We start from the raw sequence: 18,967 nt of genomic DNA on the forward strand, positions 1-18,967 counted from the left end.
CCTCCCTTCTGCGCTGCAGCCTACAATCGGGACCTTCACGACGCCACTTGACTCTACGTATCTGCCAAGATTCGGTACGATTTTTTTTTTTGAAAAGTGTATCACCTACCTTTTTTTTTCGGCCTCCTACTACTATTGGCTCATCTCGCGATTTATTCATTACTTGCCAAGATGCTTCCACCACCCCCGGCCCCTTTTTACTCCCTTCGTTGAAGGAAGGCTTTTCACGTTCTAAAAGAGTTTTTGGCATGGAAGTCGATCACAGAACTGAAGCAGCGACGACAAATTTGCCATTGACGTGAATCACTTTGGCGATCTGCCCTTTGTGCTCAAGACTGGACACATTTTGAAAACAACCGATGCACATCCCCCCGCCCCGCTTCGCGAGGCCAGTTGGCTAGCCCTAATCCGCCTCTTTTTCTGTGGCGCTTCCTCTACCCGTCGCTTTGCTACACTTGCCGCCTTCTCCTCTGCGCCACGCTGCCGCATCCAGTTAGATTCACATTATTTTTGCATTTTATATGATTGGGTACCCCATACTTGCATGTTAGGCTTAGGAAGGTGACTTTGTGGGTTAGATTATAGGTTGTGTGAGTCGTGGGTAAACCTTCAAAAAATAGACCTAGAGTGTTTCTGTGCCAAATACAAATTGAGTCCCTACTTGCATGTTAGGCTTAGGAAGGTGACTTTGCGGGCTAGATTATAGGTTGTGTGAGTCGTGGGTAAACCCTCAAAAAATAGACCTAGAGTGTTTCTGTGCCAAATACAAATTGAGTGCGCAATATTCTCCTGCAGGACTCGCGTTCCATGGCCGGCAGGGAGGTTCGCGAATACACAAATCTCAGCGATCCTAAAGGTTCTCTCTCTCTCTCTCTCTCTCTCTCTCTCTCTCTCTCTCTCGCTCGCGCGCGTGTGTGTGTGTGTGTGTGTCAGTGTGTAGTCGCACACGGGTTTGCAAGTGACTGTGTGTATATGTGTCTCGCGCATGGATATGAGTGGCCGCGTGTGCGCGCGCGTATGTGTCTAGTGCATTTTGAGAGAGAGAGAGAGAGAGAGAGAGAGAGAGAGAGAGAGAGAGAGAGAGAGAGGAGGATTTTAACATCGTAGGAAACGAGAGAGAGAGAGAGAGAGAGAGAGAGAGAGAGAGAGAGAGAGAGAGAGAGAGAGAGAGAGAGAGAGAGAGAGAGTCTATATGCACTGTTCGGTACTTTGTTAATTCTTTCCTTGCTTTTGTTGGCCCCTTCCCCTTCTTTGTTCCTGGGATTGTTCACTCTGGAAAAATTGGTAAGCATTGTCTAGGACTACTTACCATACGTTGGGTAAAATATGGATATCATACTTCAACCAAGCCAAAACTAAAAAATCCCCAAAAGTCACGATTCTCCAGGTATGGTTTGAACTACCTTACTTACCATACGCTGTGTAGAAGGAAGTATGGTATGGATATCATACTTCACCCAAGCCAAAACTAAAAAACCCCAAAAGTCAAAGTTTTTTGTAGGTTGCCTTTTTCCCTAAGCTTTAGACCTTACACTCTACTTTATGCTTTGGTACTTCATTTCCACTATGTACTCGCTGCTTGGCTGGCTGCCAATGAATATGTCGATCTACCTATATTTTGAGTTTTGAACCCTGAGAGTTGGCTGCCAGTGACTTCTTACGTTGTGGTTGTCAACAAGTTATGAATCTCTACTTATGTTTTGGTTGTATCTACTATCAAGTTATGAAAATCGATGCACTTGCTTCTTGAATCTTGTTTTTGTCAATTTAGTTTTGGAAATTTGTGTACTTAAATATGAATCTGTGATTTGTGGTGTCGTATTTGTAGAAATTTGAAATTATGCCCTATTTGAAAGTATGAATTAAATTAGGGACGTGTATGATTCAACCCAGGACAGTGAACCATACTTTTTTCCTATTTCCATACCGGTATGTATATGTATATAGAAAACGTATGGAAAAAACTGACCACATATTGAATCCTGAAACGGGGACTCGGTGAGATTTGACCCTCGGGTGTAGAGTGCAATCTTTGATGGAAAAATGGGCATGTCTAGGAAGATTGTAGTGTTGATAGGCTGATTGATGGTTATATTCTCTTGTGGGTGACTACCATGGGTCTATACCTGGCTTATCCTGGATTGATCTAGGTATATATGTTCAAGTTTAAAGGAGAGGAATCTAGTCGAAAGTTTAGTTATTGATACATAATAGAATGCAAGACACACTTGTTAGCAAGGCGGAACTGCATAAATGTATTAAGAACAGCCTAATGATGCAATCAAAGGATAAAATAGGGAGTCTTTGTAGCTAGTTTATTGTCTTTTTCTAGGGGTAGGCTCTGTCTTTCAACACGTGATCATTGGGAGAGAGCAAGTCATGGTCAAAGGAAGACTAATGAGAGGAGGACACTCTTTTTACTCGCGAATGAGTGGAACTCTACCACTCTGTGTCTCCGTGGATTCTCTCTCTCTCTCTCTCTCTCTCTCTTTGTGTTCAAGTTATTTTGACGTGGTAAAAGTTTATTCGAGTCTGTTCTTTATAGTTGGCATGTGGTGCCTTCTCCTTACACGGCTCTCCTCTTCTCTCTCTCTTCAAGTTCGTTTTGTTGTAGTTTTTGTTTTGTACGTGTGTTACTATTGATTTCTTGCTTGGGTGTCCAAGCTTGTTTTAGTGGTATCAGAGCTGATATGATTCTTCTTTTGTGGAGAATCCAATCCTTTTTCTGTAGCACACATGGGTTCTAGTAGTGAATCCGACGGAGACGACATTTCTCGACTACGTTTTTGCGGGAAGATGAATAACACTCCAATCCAAGCGAGGTAATGGAGGGCACCAACGGAGATTCCAATGGGTGCAAGTCTCCTTTTGAGGGTCTGAGAGATTATGACAAGTTTTCTGCATGGATGAAAAGTCGGAGTACCGATGTGAACTCCAGGTTGACATGTGCGTGAAAAGAACGATCAAGTGCTCTAAGGGCCCGAAGTACCTGAAGAATCATCCACTTGATGAGGTTCATTGTAAGGTGCAGCGGAAGTGAATGTTGAACTTTGCTCAAGATGAGTGCTATGAAGTGTGCTCAAGGATTCCTTTTACTTACGGAAGGGAGAGCCTTCCGTTCCTTTAGTGAGAGTGTGCAAATGATCACAAACAAAGTGAATGACACTGTGAATGAAGTTACTGAGAGAGATAGAAAGAGAAGAATACGACACCAAAATGTTGTCAAATCCTCCTCCTAAGGCTCCACTCTCTATGGCGGGAGTGGTCTACTATTGATTGCTCAAATCTCTACAATGCAATGGATTTGCCGACGATGTCGACGACGATGAGACGGGTTGAAATCTGAAAACTCTAATGGTTGAAATCTGCAAATCTTTATCTGCTAAATTCTGACTCTATGTCGGTGATGACGGTGATGGCGACGATGCGATGACGACGCACTGAAAATCCAGATGCTGAAATCTGTGTCTCCCGAGTTGAATATGCAAACTTCGGTGGATTTGACCGTGCGGCGAGGATCTATTGTGGAAAGGTGAGATCTGCGAGGTTTGGGGGTCATAGTCACAGGGGACTCCCTTTTTCGGGCTTCCCGTCCCCACTTTTCCGTCTCCACTTGTCGTCCCGCCCTCTTTTTTACACTAAAAATCCATTTGAGACCCGTTCCCCGTTCCCCGTCCCGGAATGCGTTCCCTTGTGACTATGTTGGGGGTTGCGGTGCGGAGTCTATACGTTGAAAACTGAAAACGTTGGTGTAGAGAAGGTGTAGACGTCGAAAATTTGCAAAAACGCTAGGCCGAAAATGCTATCCAAAAACGCTAGGGCTGAATCTGTGTCTTGCTGCAAAAACGTTAGGGCATTGAATCTGGGGTCTTGCTGAGAAGGTGCACTTCTGGATCTCTGGTCCCTGCTGCCTCTTATGCCAGAAAGTGCTAGTGTTGTGTTTTCTTATATACTCGCTTGTCAAATTGCCCTACCTAATTTCCCAACAAGTCACTTATTAATAATAAGTGAAAAATGGCTAAAATAGGAAAAATAGGTCTATGCACTTTAAAAATGCTCCCGATGGGTTCTGAAAGTAATGTGATGATCATGTTGTGTGCAACCAGAGGATATGCATCTACTTTAAGTGCCTGGACATGCACGGTCTACGAACACTCACAAAAGTGCCAGAATACTTCCTAAGCTAGGCTGATTGAATTGAACTAAACCCATGTCATGAAGTAGCTTGTCCAAGTACACATAGGGTTAGATGTGCACGTGACATCCCCTCCTTTTCAAAGTGAGGTACTGGTACCGAAGTGTATGGCGTCGAGGGAGATCGCCAAAGGGGTCTAGAATCTTGGAAAGGACTCTTCGTCGGTCCACTCTAATGCGTGGGTCATGCGATACTTGAACTTCATAAAGGTCTGCAACGCTTGCTTCTTTGGGCCGTGCCGAAAGCGACAGTCATCTGTGGCTCCTTCAATGCTTCAACTTCGTCTATAGTCATGCGTCTACCTTCTTCAAGAATCTCCGAGAATGAAGATTCTTGAAATCACTTCCAACACAAACACATGAACATATTCATTCCATGTAAAGTGACGGGAAAAATTCTAGTCTTTTGAAAAGATTGTGCATGCAACACAGATGAACATAGAGATGGAGTGCCAAACCGTTCATCAAACACACTCAAACAATGAGGTCAAAACTTGTCTTTCTGATCCAAATCAATCAACTGTGCTCTTTCGGAGACTGTGTCATAAGGAAGAGACATAGAATGTGAATTCCTTGGGTGCAAACATTTCATCTTTTCATGACTAATCCGCATATATCCGTGCTCATTCATGAGTGAATCGTGTTCATCGTACCATATGGCATGCTTGTGTAAAGAAATCACATAAGCACTGTGATTAAAATACAGGAAAGCATCACGAATGAAACACTCGAACAATGCGTACTGACTAATCATTCAAACACATAATACTTCCTGTGGGGGTTCTTTGGACCTCGACTGGAGAGCCAAGATCGATTCTTTGTGATTGATCGAATCTGCAATGAGGTTAGCTTCACTAGAAAAAGTGTCAACCAAACCATCATCCTTGGGAACAATCACATCTTGATCATACAGATCATCATGCTTGTGAGTAAGCACATCTTGATCATGCAAATCATCATGCTTATCATTATGAAGCAAATCATGTGTGTCGTGCTTTGGAAAAGAAGAGACTAAGAGAGTCTCCTTCTTTCCAGTCTTTTCAATCTTTGCCTGCACATTAGGAATGGGTGATGAAGAATGAACAACTTGCTCCCCACGAATGACAATGGAAGAGTCACTTTTGGCATTGAAAGTGAACGTATATTCCGCCCAATCAATGAGAGGGTTATACTCACGAAACCATCGAATACGCAAAAGCATATCACAGCTTGGAAGAGGGGAGACTATAAATTTTCTGCGGAAGGACGCTTGTTGAATAGTGAACAAATATCAAAGCACTTTTGCGTGATGAGAGAGTCCATACCGGGAGCGAAGCCGACACCTCAAAAGGAGATGTCTTGCTAACCTCCAAGTCGGCTCTTTCGACAAGAGTCACTAATCACATCATGCATACTGTCTGGGTCAAACAATATGACACAACGCTGACCCTTCACATGACCATAATACTTAGTTCATCAATGGGATGATCATGAGAAACTTGGGTCACACTCGTGTTCTCATTTATTGCATTGACAGAGGAAGTGGGTTTTGCGATTCTTTAGATTCATTCGAGTCAGGCTTAGGACATGTTCTTTTTATATGACCCTTGATGTGACAATGATAACAATGACTTTCCTTAGAATAAATGCTTTGTTCTTCCGACGTGATGTATCCTCCTAAATTTCTTTTTCTGCCTTTTCACATGGAGTGAGCTTATGTTTAGCAATTGTGTTAGCTTTACCCTTAGGTTCATTTGGAGAGTTCTTTTCTGAGAGACTAGAGGAAGATTGGTTAGAAGAGTTACCATTCTTACCATTCTTACCGTTCTTATCGCTCTGCGGGTTTTGAGAAGTCTGAGTGGTACTTGGAGAGGTTTTGTTTTCCTTAGGCTTTCCCTTGTTGTGCTTCATCTCTTGGAAGAGAGCAATTGCTACCGCCTTGTTGAGATCCGCGGGGTCGAAGCCTTCTACATCAAACTTGATATATTCGTCTAACCCAAAAAGGAAAGTCTCTTCGCGCTCATCATCCGATTTGTGTAATTGGGTGGCGAGCTACAAAACACGGTTAGAAAAGGACATGACTAGTGCAATCCTTGACGTAGATGGGGAAGGGGGAGCCAGATATGGCACCTTTGATGCAGAATCTCAATGACCAGGCATACCATTCTGCTTGAGGTTGTGTCAATCCTCTTTTAGCCGTGCTAGGTACTGTGGTGGCATAAACCGCGCCTTGAGCTTGTCTTGGAAGTCAGCCCAATTGAAAGAAAGGGGCACGCCTTCTTCGGCTTCCTCTAGGTGCGCGGTCAACTGTGCCTCTTGCCATGCGCGGTACCAATTAATGGCATCACCGGCAAGGAACATAGCTGTCGTCAAAACTTTGCTATTTCTCGTCTTCTTAGTTGTCGCAAAATAAGCATTAAATTGATGCATCCAAGAATGAATAATCGTAGCATCCTCTCACCGTCATACATACTGAACGTGATCTTCTCGGTGACGGGGTTGTTGGAGTCCGAATCTCGGCTTGCATCACTTGATGAACTACCAACATCTTTGGCCGGCTCGGACTTCGAGGTAAGAACCTGTGTGACCAACTCTTGTATGCGTAGGTCTCTCTGTACCTCAGGCTTTGACTCCAAGGCCACTCATCTTTCTTTGGCCGCCTGCTTTCTTTCTTTGGTTGCCAAGCGCGCTTGCTCACGCTCACGCTCACGCTCACGCTCACGCTCACGCTCACGCTCACGCTCACGCTCACGCTCACGCTCACGCTCACGCTCACGCTCACGCTCACGCTCACGCTCATTAGCTGCCTTTCTTTCTGTCTGTTCCTCGGCCGCCAAGCGTGCTTCACGATCCAAGGATGCCTGTTTGTCTTGGCGCTCACGCTCAAAGGTAACTCATTACACTTCTTGGTGTAACATCATGTCCATCATCGACTTGACCAAAGCCTCCATAGGATTTGGTGCAATCCTTGGCGTAGATGGGGAAGGGGGAGGGTCAGAAAAACCTCCTGGTGGGGGAAATTCTTCTTCGCCACTGTTATGCTCATCACCTCCATGCGAAGTATCCATTCTGCTTCGAGTGATGACCATACACTAAAGTCTTGGGTTCTTAAGTTCACGAGGAACTTGGGTTCTTGTGGGTCTTGGTTCTTGAGGGACTTGAGTCTTGAGGTTTTGGAGGGTCTTAAGGTTCTTCTTTAGCTTGCAATTTGTGTTTGTCACGTGACACATCCAATTGGCCCTATGTGTCTGTGGACAAGCTACAGCATGACAAGGGTTCAGTCAGTCTAGATTTAGCAGTGCTCTGGCACTTTTGTGAGTCTATTCATAGACCGTGCATGCCCAGTCACTTAGTGTAGATGCATATCCTCTGGCTGCACACAGCATGATCATCAGTATTCCCTTCAGAATCCATCAGATTCAGTCTGGGGAATTTTCCAGTGCATTTAGCCTATTTTCCCTATTTTTGGTATTTTTCACTTATTATTTTTAAGTGACTTCCCAACAAAAGTAGGTAGGGCAATTTTGCTAAGTTAATATATAAGCAAACCCAAGCTAGCACTATTTGGCAGAAGAGGCAACAGGAGCTCCCGCTCAATAGGCACCTTCTCAGCAAGAACCCATTAGAACCTTGGCGTTTTGGTGTTCCCTTATCGCCCACAACCACATCAGCCCCAGCGTTTTTCCCTTGCAGTCATCGCCAGCAGCTCTAGATCCCTGGCGTTTTTGCATCCCTTCAGCACCTTCACAAGGCCCTGGCGTTTTCATCCATGATCGCCAGCAGATCCTGGACAGGCAGCGTTTTTCACTAACGCTAGAGAGGCAGCCAGCGTTTTTGGTTTTTCAGCCTATTTCGCATCAGAACAGCAGCGTTTTCAGCATTAGACACAGTAGTAGATTTAGCCCTTGAAGCCTTGTAGAAGACCCCCATTTTCAGCCCTCCAAGACGTATCCAAAGCAGTCATTTTCAGCCACCGAAACAGTCCCGAATTTCAGCAGTTAGAAGATCACAGATTTCATCACTGTCGTCGTCATCGGCATAGTCCCAAAGTGCATCAGTCCATTGCATCCGCATTGAACCACTTTGTGCAATCATAAGTAGACCACTCTCGTCGACGAGAGTGGGGCCTTCGGAGGAGGGTTTTACAACGTCTCTGGTGTCGTATCTCTCGTCTCTCTCTATCTCTCAGTCTCATACACTTGCACGCACAGAGTCCTTTCACTTTGTTTGTGATCATAGCACTCTCTCATTAAGAACGGAAGGCTCAACCTTCCATAAGAACTAAAAGGAACCTTGAGCACAGTTTGGAGCAATCATCTTGAGCAAAGCGCAAACAATCATTCTGTTGCACCTTACATTGGTATCAGAGCTTTGACAGTGTTCTGTATCACTCAAGGAAAGAACCACAAGAAGCACAATAATTTTTTTGCTTGTTGAGGTCGTACGAACCCAAGCTCGCTTGGGCGTGTCGATTCCTAATCGTGTTTTGTTGAAGAGTGACAGGAATCCCAAGGAAGAATGGCTTGTCCAGCCTCCCCTTGTGTCTCTTTTTCCTCATTGAGAGCGGACTGTGCACTTAGCGGCTGGCTAATCGACGTGAGGTGGGAAAAAGCAACCTTGGTGTGAGCGCAAGGCCGCCAAGGGGTGCGCTCGCGGAAAAGAGTAGAACTCGGGTGAAGAGAAAAGATCCTTCTCGAACGCGGTTTGCAAGCGAAAGAAAACCTCAAGAACCTAAAGAACTCAAGACCCCCAAGAACCCAAGAACCCAAGTTCCTCGTGAACTTAAGAACCCAAGACCACAAGAACCCACGACTTCAGAATGATCGTCACTCGAAGCGGAATGGATACTTCGCTTGGAGGTGATGAGCATGAGAGAGGCGAAGAAGAATTTTCCCCACTAGGAGGTTTTTCCGACCCTCCCCCTTTTCCATCTACGATAAGGATTGCACTAACTCCTATGGAGGCTTTCGACAAGAGGATGATGGACAAGAAGTTAGAAGACAAAGCAAGAGATGCCGAACGAGAAGCAGAAAGAAAAGCCTACGAAGAAGACATGGCAGCCATAGAGCGCCAGTACCAAGAAAGAATGGTAGCCATAGGGCTAGTACCAAGAAAGAATGGTAGCCATAGTGCGTGAGAGCGAGCAAGCACGCTTGGAAGCCAAAGCAAGAGAAGCAGAATTTGATCGAGAGAACAAAGCAAGACAAGTAGAATTTGATCGCGAGAACAAAGCCCTCAAAGAAAAGAGCGACCACCACAACAAAGAGTTTTGGCGACTATTCTCTAGTTCAGGCACAGATGCAAGAGATTTGGGGAAAGGAGACTCTCTCAGTCTCTTCTTCTCCAAAGCATGACACACAGGATTTGCATGATTGTGTGAAGCATGATGATGATTTGATTGACAATGATTTGCATGATGATTTGGATGATAAAGACAAGCATGATGATTTGCATGATCAAGATGTGATTTTTCACAAGCATGATGAGTTGCATGAAGATGATGTGATTGTTCACAAGGATGATGTGTTAGTGGATGCTTTTTCTAGCGAAGCTAACCTCGTTGTAGATTCAATCAATCACGAAGAACTGATCTTGGCTTTCGAGTCAAGGTCCAAAGAACCCCACAGGACGATTCGATCATTCAAGAAGGATCGATCTTGGCTCTCGAGCCTAGGTCCAACGAACCATCACAAGAAGTATTATGTGTTAGCATGATTGATATGCACGCATTGTTCGAATGTTTCATTTGTGATCGTTTCCTGTATTTTAATCAGCATCGTTATGTGATCCCTTTTCCTAGGCATGACATATTGTATGTTGAGCACGTTTCTCTCATGGATGAGCACGAATGTATGCGGATTTTTCATGAAAAGTTGAAAAGTATGTATGTCACGGAGTCACATTCCATGTCTCTTCCTTGGCATGACGCAGTTTCCGAACGAGCACATGATAGTATGAGCACCAAGCATGGGCATTTCCATTGTGATTTGCCACAGTTGATTGATTTCGATCAAACAGAAAAGATTCGACCTCATTGTTTGCATGTGGTTGATGAACGGGTTGTCACTCTGTCTCTATGTTCATCTACATTGCCTACACAGTCTTTAGAGACGACACGATTTTTTTCCTTCACTTTACATGGAATGGGTATGTTCATGGTTTTGTGTTGGAGATGGTTTTAGGAATTTTCAGCCATGGAGATTCTTGAAGACGAAAGAAGCACGACTCTAGACGAAGTTGAAGCATCGAAGGAGCCACAGAAGACTCTGTCGCTTTCGGCGCGGCCCAAAGAAGCAAGCGTTGCAGACCTTTATGAAGTTCAAGTACCGCACGACCCATATCTCAGAGTGGGCCGGCGAAGAGTCTCTTCCAGGATTCCGGATGCTATTGGCGATCTCCCTCGACGCCATACAGTTCGGTACCAGTACCTCACTTTGAAAAGGAGGGGATGTCACGTGACACATCCAACCCTATGTGTCCGTAGACAAGCTATAGCATGACAAGGGTTCAATCAGTCCAGTCAGTCTAGATTTAGCAGTGATCTGGTACTTTTGTGAGTCTATTCGTAGACCGTGCATGCCCAGTCACTTAGTGTAGATGCATATCCTCTGGTTGCACACAGCATGATCATTAGTATTCCCTTCAGAATCCATTAGATTCAGTCTGGGGAATTTTCCAGTGCATTTAGCCTATTTTTCCTATTTTTGGTATTTTTCACTTATTATTTTTAAGTGACTTCCCAACAAAAGTAGGTAGGGCAATTTTGCTAAGTTAATATATAAGCAAACCCAAGCTAGCACTATTTGGTAGAAGAGGCAACAGGAGCTCCCGCTCAACAGTCACCTTCTCAGCAAGAACCCATTAGAACCTTGGCGTTTTGGTGTTCCCTTATCACCCACAACCACATCAGCCCCAGCGTTTTTCCCTTGCAGTCATCGCGAGCAACTCCAGATCCCTGGCGTTTTTGCATCCCTTCAGCACCTTCACAAGGCCCTGGCGTTTTCATCCATGATCGCCAACAGATCCCGGACAGGCAACGTTTTTCACTAACGCTAGAGAGGCAGCCAGCGTTTTTGGTTTTTCAGCCTATTTCACATCAGAACAGCAGCGTTTTCAGCATTAGACACAGTAGCAGATTTAGCCCTTGAAGCCTTGTAGAAGACCCCCATTTTCAGCCCTCCAAGACGTATCCAAAACAGTCATTTTCAGCCACTGAAACAGTCCCGAATTTCAGCAGTTAGAAGATCACAGATTTCATCACTGTCGTCGTCATCGGCATAGTCCCAAAGTGCATCAGTCCATTGCATCCGCATTGAACCACTTTGTGCAATCATAAGTAGACCACTCTCGCCGACGAGAGTGGGGCCTTCGGAGGAGGGTTTTACAACGTCTCTGGTGTCGTATCTCTCGTCTCTCTCTATCTCTCAGTCTCATACACTTGCACGCACAGAGTCCTTTCACTTTGTTTGTGATCATAGCACTCTCTCATTAAGAACGGAAGGCTCAACCTTCCATAAGAACTAAAAGGAACCTTGAGCACAGTTTGGAGCAATCATCTTGAGCAAAGTGCAAACAATCATTCCGCTGCACCTAATAGTGTTAGAGAAGGATCTTCTCTTACCTGAGCTCTTCTCTTTCTCGCAGGCGCACCCCTTGGCGGCCTTGCGCTCACACCAAGGTTGCTTTTTCCCACCTCACGTCGATTGGCCGGCCGCTAAGTGCACAGTCCGCTCTCAATGAGTGAAAAGAGGCACAAGGGGAGGTTGGACAAGCCCTTCTTTCTTGGGTTTCCTGTCACTCTTCAAAAACACGATTAGGAATGGACACGCCCAAGAGGACTTGGGTTATGTGCGACCGCAACAAGCGAAAAAAATTCTTGTGGTCCTTTCCTTGAGTAATACAGAATACTACCAAAGCTCTGATACCAATGTAAGGTGCAGCGGAAGTGAATGTTGCCTCAAGAGAGTGCTCCGAATTGTGCTCAGGGATTCCTTTTACTTACGGAAGGGAGAGCGTTCCTTTAGTGAGAGAGTGCAAATGATCACAAACAAAGTGAATGACACTGTGAATGAAGGTACTGAGACTGAGAGATAGAGAGGGAAGAATACGACACCAGAATTTTGTCAAACCCTCCTCCAAAGGTCCCACTTGCTATGGCGGGAGACAGGAGTGGTCTACTATTGATTGCACAAATCTCTACAATGCAATGGACTTGCCGACGACGATGACAACGACGACGACGAGACATGCTGAAATCTGAAAACGCTAATCGATGAAATTTGCAAATCTTTATCTGCTGAATTCTGACTCTATGTCCGTGACGACGGCGATGACGGCGATGGGACGACGACTCGCTGAAAACGCAGATGCTGAAATTTGCGTTTCCCGGACTTAATCTGAAAACTTCGGTGGATCTGACCGTCTTCATCTGTGGTTGCCTCTTTTTAAAAATGATGTGAACCTGCCAAAAACTCATTAAGACCTCATAAGCTGAAAACAAATGCGTGCACCACACTTCCTAGGCGTCCTTGGATGCAACCACATGCACAAATGCAATGCAAACATAGACTTTCTCGTGGGAAAGCATCTGATTTCACGGAAAGCAATTTGCTTTCTGAGAAAGCAACTATTTTTTCCTCGAAATTTCCTCTAAACTCATCTTCATTTAAGTCCTCTTGACTATTGAATATTTCCTTTTCGATGCCCCTGTCACCCACTAGGTGACGCATCAGGAATACCCATCACCTAGTCTTTTCCTATCGAACGTACGATACAATCTCCTTCGTGATGCTCTATGTCACCCATCCTATGACGCATTGGAGATGTCTGTACTTGGATGGTTGAATACTTCGTCTTGATGCTTCCTATCACCCATATGAAGTGAGCATCAAAAGTACTCGGATGTCTCTACTGAGAAAAACCCTCTCACGCATATTTCCAATAATTCACTTGAATTATTTTCCTGGTGTCCAAAGCGAGAAAACCCTCTTACTTAAAAATCAAATAATTCATTCAGAATTGTTTTTCTGTCAGATAAAGCCAATTTAGCGACATCCCTCACTTATAAACAGTAGTCCTCAATTGTAGAGGTCGAACTACACTGCCCGGGGAGAAACCTGAAAAATTTCAAATCTTGCTCAATGGTGAGTTGAACTGGTCCTTTCTCAAAAGAGAACTTAAAAATTCAATGATTCATTACTTACCTTACCGGTTCATGTCCTTCCTCTAGTACCTCGAGGGTATCCTTCACCAATCATCAATCATACGAGTCACGTAGGAACTCGTTATTTGCATCTTTCCAACAAATCGAAGGCTTCCTTATCCGAGAATTTGTTAACTCAATTCTGTCTTCTCAATCTCAAACAAAATTTCTTCTTAGAAATCAATCTAGGTATATGTGCTTGCACATAATTGTGCGATGTTAGTCATTAGTGTATTAAATCTCTTGTATTCCTCCCGCATAGAGAATGTCCAAATCATAGAGCATTAATCAAGGCTCGATGATCCTTACTAACAATTGAATCTCTATCATGCAGAAAATGCTTCTCAGGCTGTAGAGATAGAATGACACAGAGAGGTTCCTTTTCATGCAATGATTGATTTTTTTTTGAACTGTGTGACTGTGTTCTGAGGGAGACTAGTGGACTGCGTGCTTGATCCTCTTTCAAAACATGAGAGAGAGATTAATGACAATATGAAATATTCTTCTCGCAGCGAATAACCACGGGAAAGGCACCTTTGAGAGAGAGAGAGAGAGAGTTTGTTTTCTTTCCAACTAACTTGTGGATCAAAACTTTTAAACCAATGTATGCCAAAAATAATCTCACATCCAGACATAGGAGAAACGACTAACTTGAGACGAAACCCGATTTTTTTTTGAATTGAGACTGTGACATCATGACATTCATGCGCGAGTGAGGATTGTATGCCGGGAGCAAATCCAGAGATCACGTTGGGATCCACATGAATAGCTTCTAACCGTGCGCTCTTCATAAGGAGAATCACTAATCACATCTTGCATACTGCCTGGATCAAACAAGATCACAATACGCTGATCATTCACATCACCATAACACTTCGAAAAGAGATTCATCTAGATGACCAGCTTGCATATTCCGGTCAGTGTCCCTAGCATTTTGCATTTTCAGCCCTTAGCCTTGCAGATCCAAGCATTTTCTGCAAGATCCCATCAGCATCTCAGCATCCAGATCCATTGTACCAGGATTGTATCAGCCCTTGGAGAGGGGTTTGGGGATCCCATCCTGTGTTAGTTTTCTCTCTCTCTTCACTAACAAAACCTTCATTCACAGCATCTCTGTCTACTCTCTCTAGTCTTTTGCACATCTATCTAATGAAGTGAAAGGAACTCTCTCATGAAGTAAAAGGAACCTTGAGTACTTACTGGGAACTCATCCTGAGCATTCACTATCTCACTTCTGCTTTACATTACTCTGTGATACACCTACTAGACCATGTGCTTACACATAGGCTGAAACTGAACGAGTAAAAATTTGATACAAAGAAACTAGAAGGGCTATAAGAATAAGAGTGAGTTATGAATCGGAGCATTATTCAAAGGAAAGTTATTTTTGAAATTAATTTACTTATTTTGGTTGATTCGCTTTATCATGACGTTGCTTTGCTTGACTCAATCAGACAAAAAATGGGGTGGCAAAGGAGTCAAAGACAAAGTGGATGATGAAGATGTGGCTTTCAAAAGAATGGTGGCCAAGGTTAGTGGGCTCGGGCTTGTTAGTCGTTGTTCGTGAATCCTTTCATTTCAGCATCGTTAAATTCAGAAGAAACTGAATTGTACGTGTCGTGAGCTGAAAGACATGGCATTTATGTTATGTGGTCGATTGTGCTGTGATTTGTCATTGCATTGTGTGGTGCCATGTATAAGTTTGAAGCTTGACTTTCTTCGCTAATGGAGTAAGAATCTCCAGATAATAAGTGTGTTGGTTTGGCCTGATTTCTTATACAAATCCATTCAATCATATGTTAGTTCTAATTTCTGACAATAAGCAGAGCATCGAATGCAGTTAGAGTTTAGCCATTACATAGCATGACGAATGACAGATATTGAATTACCTGGGGAGTATTTGTTTATGGGGAGTACAGCTGCATATTTTGCCATTCAGTTTTTCTGAGAACTTGCCCTGACAGGGATTTTGGCGTGGCACCTTGGGGTTTAACCACTACAGATGCAGGAAGTAGCTGGGGAACGTGGTGGTTATCTGCATGGGCGCGGGGGTATCACTTGGCTTCCTTTAGTCATGTTTTTGCTTTTTAATGGTTGTTATCGTTGTTGAGCATGTCTGGTTTTGATTAATCTGTCTTCATTCAATCTGGGGAAGCAGCGCTTGACAGTGATGATCTTCTCTACTTAAAAGAGCAAATGGAGGCTGAGGAAGATGCTGAACGCCTTCGCCGTCGCACCGAGAAGAGGGCTTTTGCGGCATTTAGAATATCCGTTTATTTTCCAAGTCTCAGTTTTTTTTTTTGATTTTTGGCTTCTAGGAGTTGTATTTGCCCTTCATGTTTTGTCCTTGACACGTTTTGTTCACAAAGCAGCCAGTTTAGCAGACGCATCAGCATCATCTGCTCCCCTGCCGCTGCGCGTAGAACCAAAACCTCGTAGTGGGATAAGGTATATGTCAGCTACATCTTGCTATTGCAATGATATCATTATTTTATCAAGCTAACATAAAATATTATGTATGTGATATACAGACAACAAATATTACTGAGGAATATCAAACCAAAGCGAAAGGAAGAGTCCCGGCCAAGTAGTGAGACAAGAGGCCAGAAGGGCTACAGTTCAGGCTCTGATGATAATTCTGTTAGAAGGCGTAAAGGGGAGGCCCCCACAAAGGAAGCAACAAAGGAAATCTCTCAAAATCAGAGTGGAAGTTTATTGGGATTAGCATATGAAAGCTCAGATGAGGAATGAAAAAAATTAGCAACGGATCCCAGAGGTTATGGCTGATCTGACCAAACGCGAGTTTTACCCAAATGGGAAATGCATTGTTGTAAAGCATGTCCTCTCTTTTTTTCCTGTTTTGTAAAAAGATTTGTGCTTTTGGAAGCCCGAAGAGGTTTCCCTATCTACACACACAGGGTGTTCTGTATCATATACAAATTGTCCTGGAAGCTCCATGGACCGCACGAAATGTGCAATCTTATGTGCGCAATGGTGCAGCTTGTACTTGGTTTCTTAAAGACATCTGATATTTAATCATTAGTTTTTTTTGGATAATGCTTAAGAGGAGGCCTCTCTTTATACAACGGAAGTTTAAGTCCATTTTTAATGCATCCTTGTGTAATTTGCAATTCTTAAAAAATAAAAAATACGCAAGAAGCTTCACGATGAAATTGTTGAGTCAAGGCTGCTCCGTTGAGTGTTCGGCGATTGTCTTGAGGGATGAAAGACGATGAGATATGATTGTTCAGTGATGCATGTTAGCAGAGGGCAGGCTAAGCATTTAATGATGGCCACTTGCATATAGAATTGTACATGTGAACCTCACAGTTTGTGTTGGCAGCTCCTCCCATGTCACCCCAAATAATCCTACATTTCACTTCTGTTTTTGGTCAAGTTCTCTCAGGCAGAAGTCGGTGCATGCAAGTTTGATTTTGTCTATAGGAAACTCACAATCTGTCTTATCTGTATTTGTCGGTGTTGCTCTTAGTGACCAAAAACGATCTACTTTGCTCAAATTGTCAAAATCCAATAGCATAGGATATAGATGGAATTGCTAATGGCAGTTTACGAATTTATGTGAGTAAAAAATACAAGGTTGCTGGTTGCCTGCCGAGGGTAACATCTGGAGCATGCCATTTACTGAAGATCATTTGTGTTACATCGCTAGATGAGGTTCCTGTCTAAGATGTCTTCTCATGAAGTTCACTCATTGCACGATATGTTTAGCAAGGGAAGGGTGACTCGTGAGAGTTGCAAAGGATGCGAAGCGAGTGTCTCTCTAGGTACAATCACTTTTGCTTGCATCTTAAAGGCAATCACATACATGCTGATAAAGGATTCTCTCTTGATGCAAATCACCTATGCTTGTGCCTTGAAGGCAATAGGATACATGCTGTTATTGCAGCAATGGGTTGCGACACAGTTATGTAAACAAGTTGGATAGTATATAAATGCAATTGTCTGAGCACAGGTCGCTATGGGCTGCTTTTAGACAATGTGAATAGAGAGGGTTTCTCTTGAGATGCAATCATCTTGTGTACGTGTTGTTTTTAGAGGCTACAAATCAAGGATTTTTCTTTAGATGCAATCGCCTATGCTTTCATATTGAAGATGTTGGAGTTATGTCTTTCCTCCATGGTTCCTGTCAGGGCATGCTTGCATGGGTGGCAACTTGCAAGGCATGGTGGCAACCTGGCTTTGGATCCCTATGTATGCTCGTATCTATGGGTGGCTCCCTGTAAAGATCTCATTGTTTGTAGTTATTGGATGGCTCCCTTGTTAGCCAGATTGATTCTTATGGTTGTTGTGGCACCCATGGCACTTCTATAGCATGGGGTGGATGTAACTTTTTTTGAGTTAATATACTTTCAACTTACTTAAGGTGAGCATTGCCAAAAAAAAAGAAGAAGATGATGGTATTATATTGACACATGCACAGAAAATTCAAGTAGTGTACATTGGGTATAGTTAGCTATGATTGCATTGCAAAGGCATGTGGACTTATGTAAGTATTGAGTCCTTGGCATTGCTTTGGTTAGCATGTATGTCAAGTGTCATTTATTTGTGGAAGCGCAAGTTCTTGACGAGCTTCCTGCTTGAATGTCTTCTTGTGGAATGCACTCGCTACATGGTATGTTCAACAATAGAATGGTGAATCATGAGTGTTATATTCAGAGGATGCAAAGCAAGAGCGTCTCTGTAGATGTAATCACTTATGCTTGCATAGGATACACTGATATTTTCAATAGTGGTTTATGTGAGGAGGACACGCAAACTAAGGGCCTCTCTTCAGATGCAATTACCTATGCTTGCATGTTGAAGGTGGTGGCAGTATGTTGACAATAAGTATTTGTGTGAAGTCAATGCTAGACTTGTTGATAATGACATCGTGTTATGCGAAAAGGACAACACATAGAGAATATGTTGAGCAATATATGTTGTGTAGAGCTTGAAAACTTGTTTGATGCTCTTAGGGCTTTCCTCCAAATGCAATCAACCATGATTGCATCGCAAAGGCATGTGGTCTTGTGAAAGAAACATTGTCCATAGGAAAGAAATACTATCCTTGGCAATGCTTTGGTTGACATATCCCAGGTGTCAGACAAAGGAAAGAGAGAAGTACAACCTATGACTCTAGTCTTTGGTCCCCAAATAAATAGTAGTGCCACAACTCCTCCCAACCAATCATTAATATAGCCTTGCTAAATATGTATACAATCCTAGGATCCCTACCCATTGGGATCCTAATCCTTGCTTTGAAATTACTCCCTTCTTAAGAAAGAGTTTTCTTTCTCAAAAATAAACTGGGCTACTTCTTCTTAAGAACGCTAATGTTTTCCCGAGTGGCACCTTCTTAAGGCCTTATCTTTCCACTTGATGAATGCTTGGTGCGACAAGCATGATGCCGTGTCTGCAATATATGAAACTCTATAATTCTTTAGACTAGTGAGGTAACTTACATAAAATACTTGTGTACATGTGAAAGATAGAATCTGAACAAGCCGTCCTACTTGCTTGAGTATTTTGGATGGATCATAGTGCCTTGAAGGGAACTTGGGAGTTGGTTTAATCTTTAGTCTTTCTGACTAT

General features: G+C 43.4%; 1 protein-coding gene across 1 annotated transcript; it reads left to right on the top strand.

Moving 5' to 3' along the window:
• Nucleotides 1-701: 701 nt before the first annotated feature.
• On the top strand, nt 702-16,439 carry LOC147450308 (ankyrin repeat protein). Its single transcript, XM_086519575.1, has 6 exons — nt 702-856; nt 14,830-14,906; nt 15,378-15,426; nt 15,534-15,640; nt 15,741-15,823; nt 15,907-16,439. The coding sequence occupies exons 1-6, from the start codon at nt 808-810 to the stop codon at nt 16,124-16,126; spliced, it is 585 nt and encodes a 194-aa protein (XP_086375701.1). The 5' UTR covers nt 702-807; the 3' UTR covers nt 16,127-16,439.
• Nucleotides 16,440-18,967: the final 2,528 nt, after the last annotated feature.

This window comes from Adiantum capillus-veneris, chromosome 9 (assembly GCF_014529385.1).
Source record: "Adiantum capillus-veneris isolate H3 chromosome 9, ASM1452938v2, whole genome shotgun sequence".
NCBI lineage: Eukaryota > Viridiplantae > Streptophyta > Polypodiopsida > Polypodiales > Pteridaceae > Adiantum > Adiantum capillus-veneris.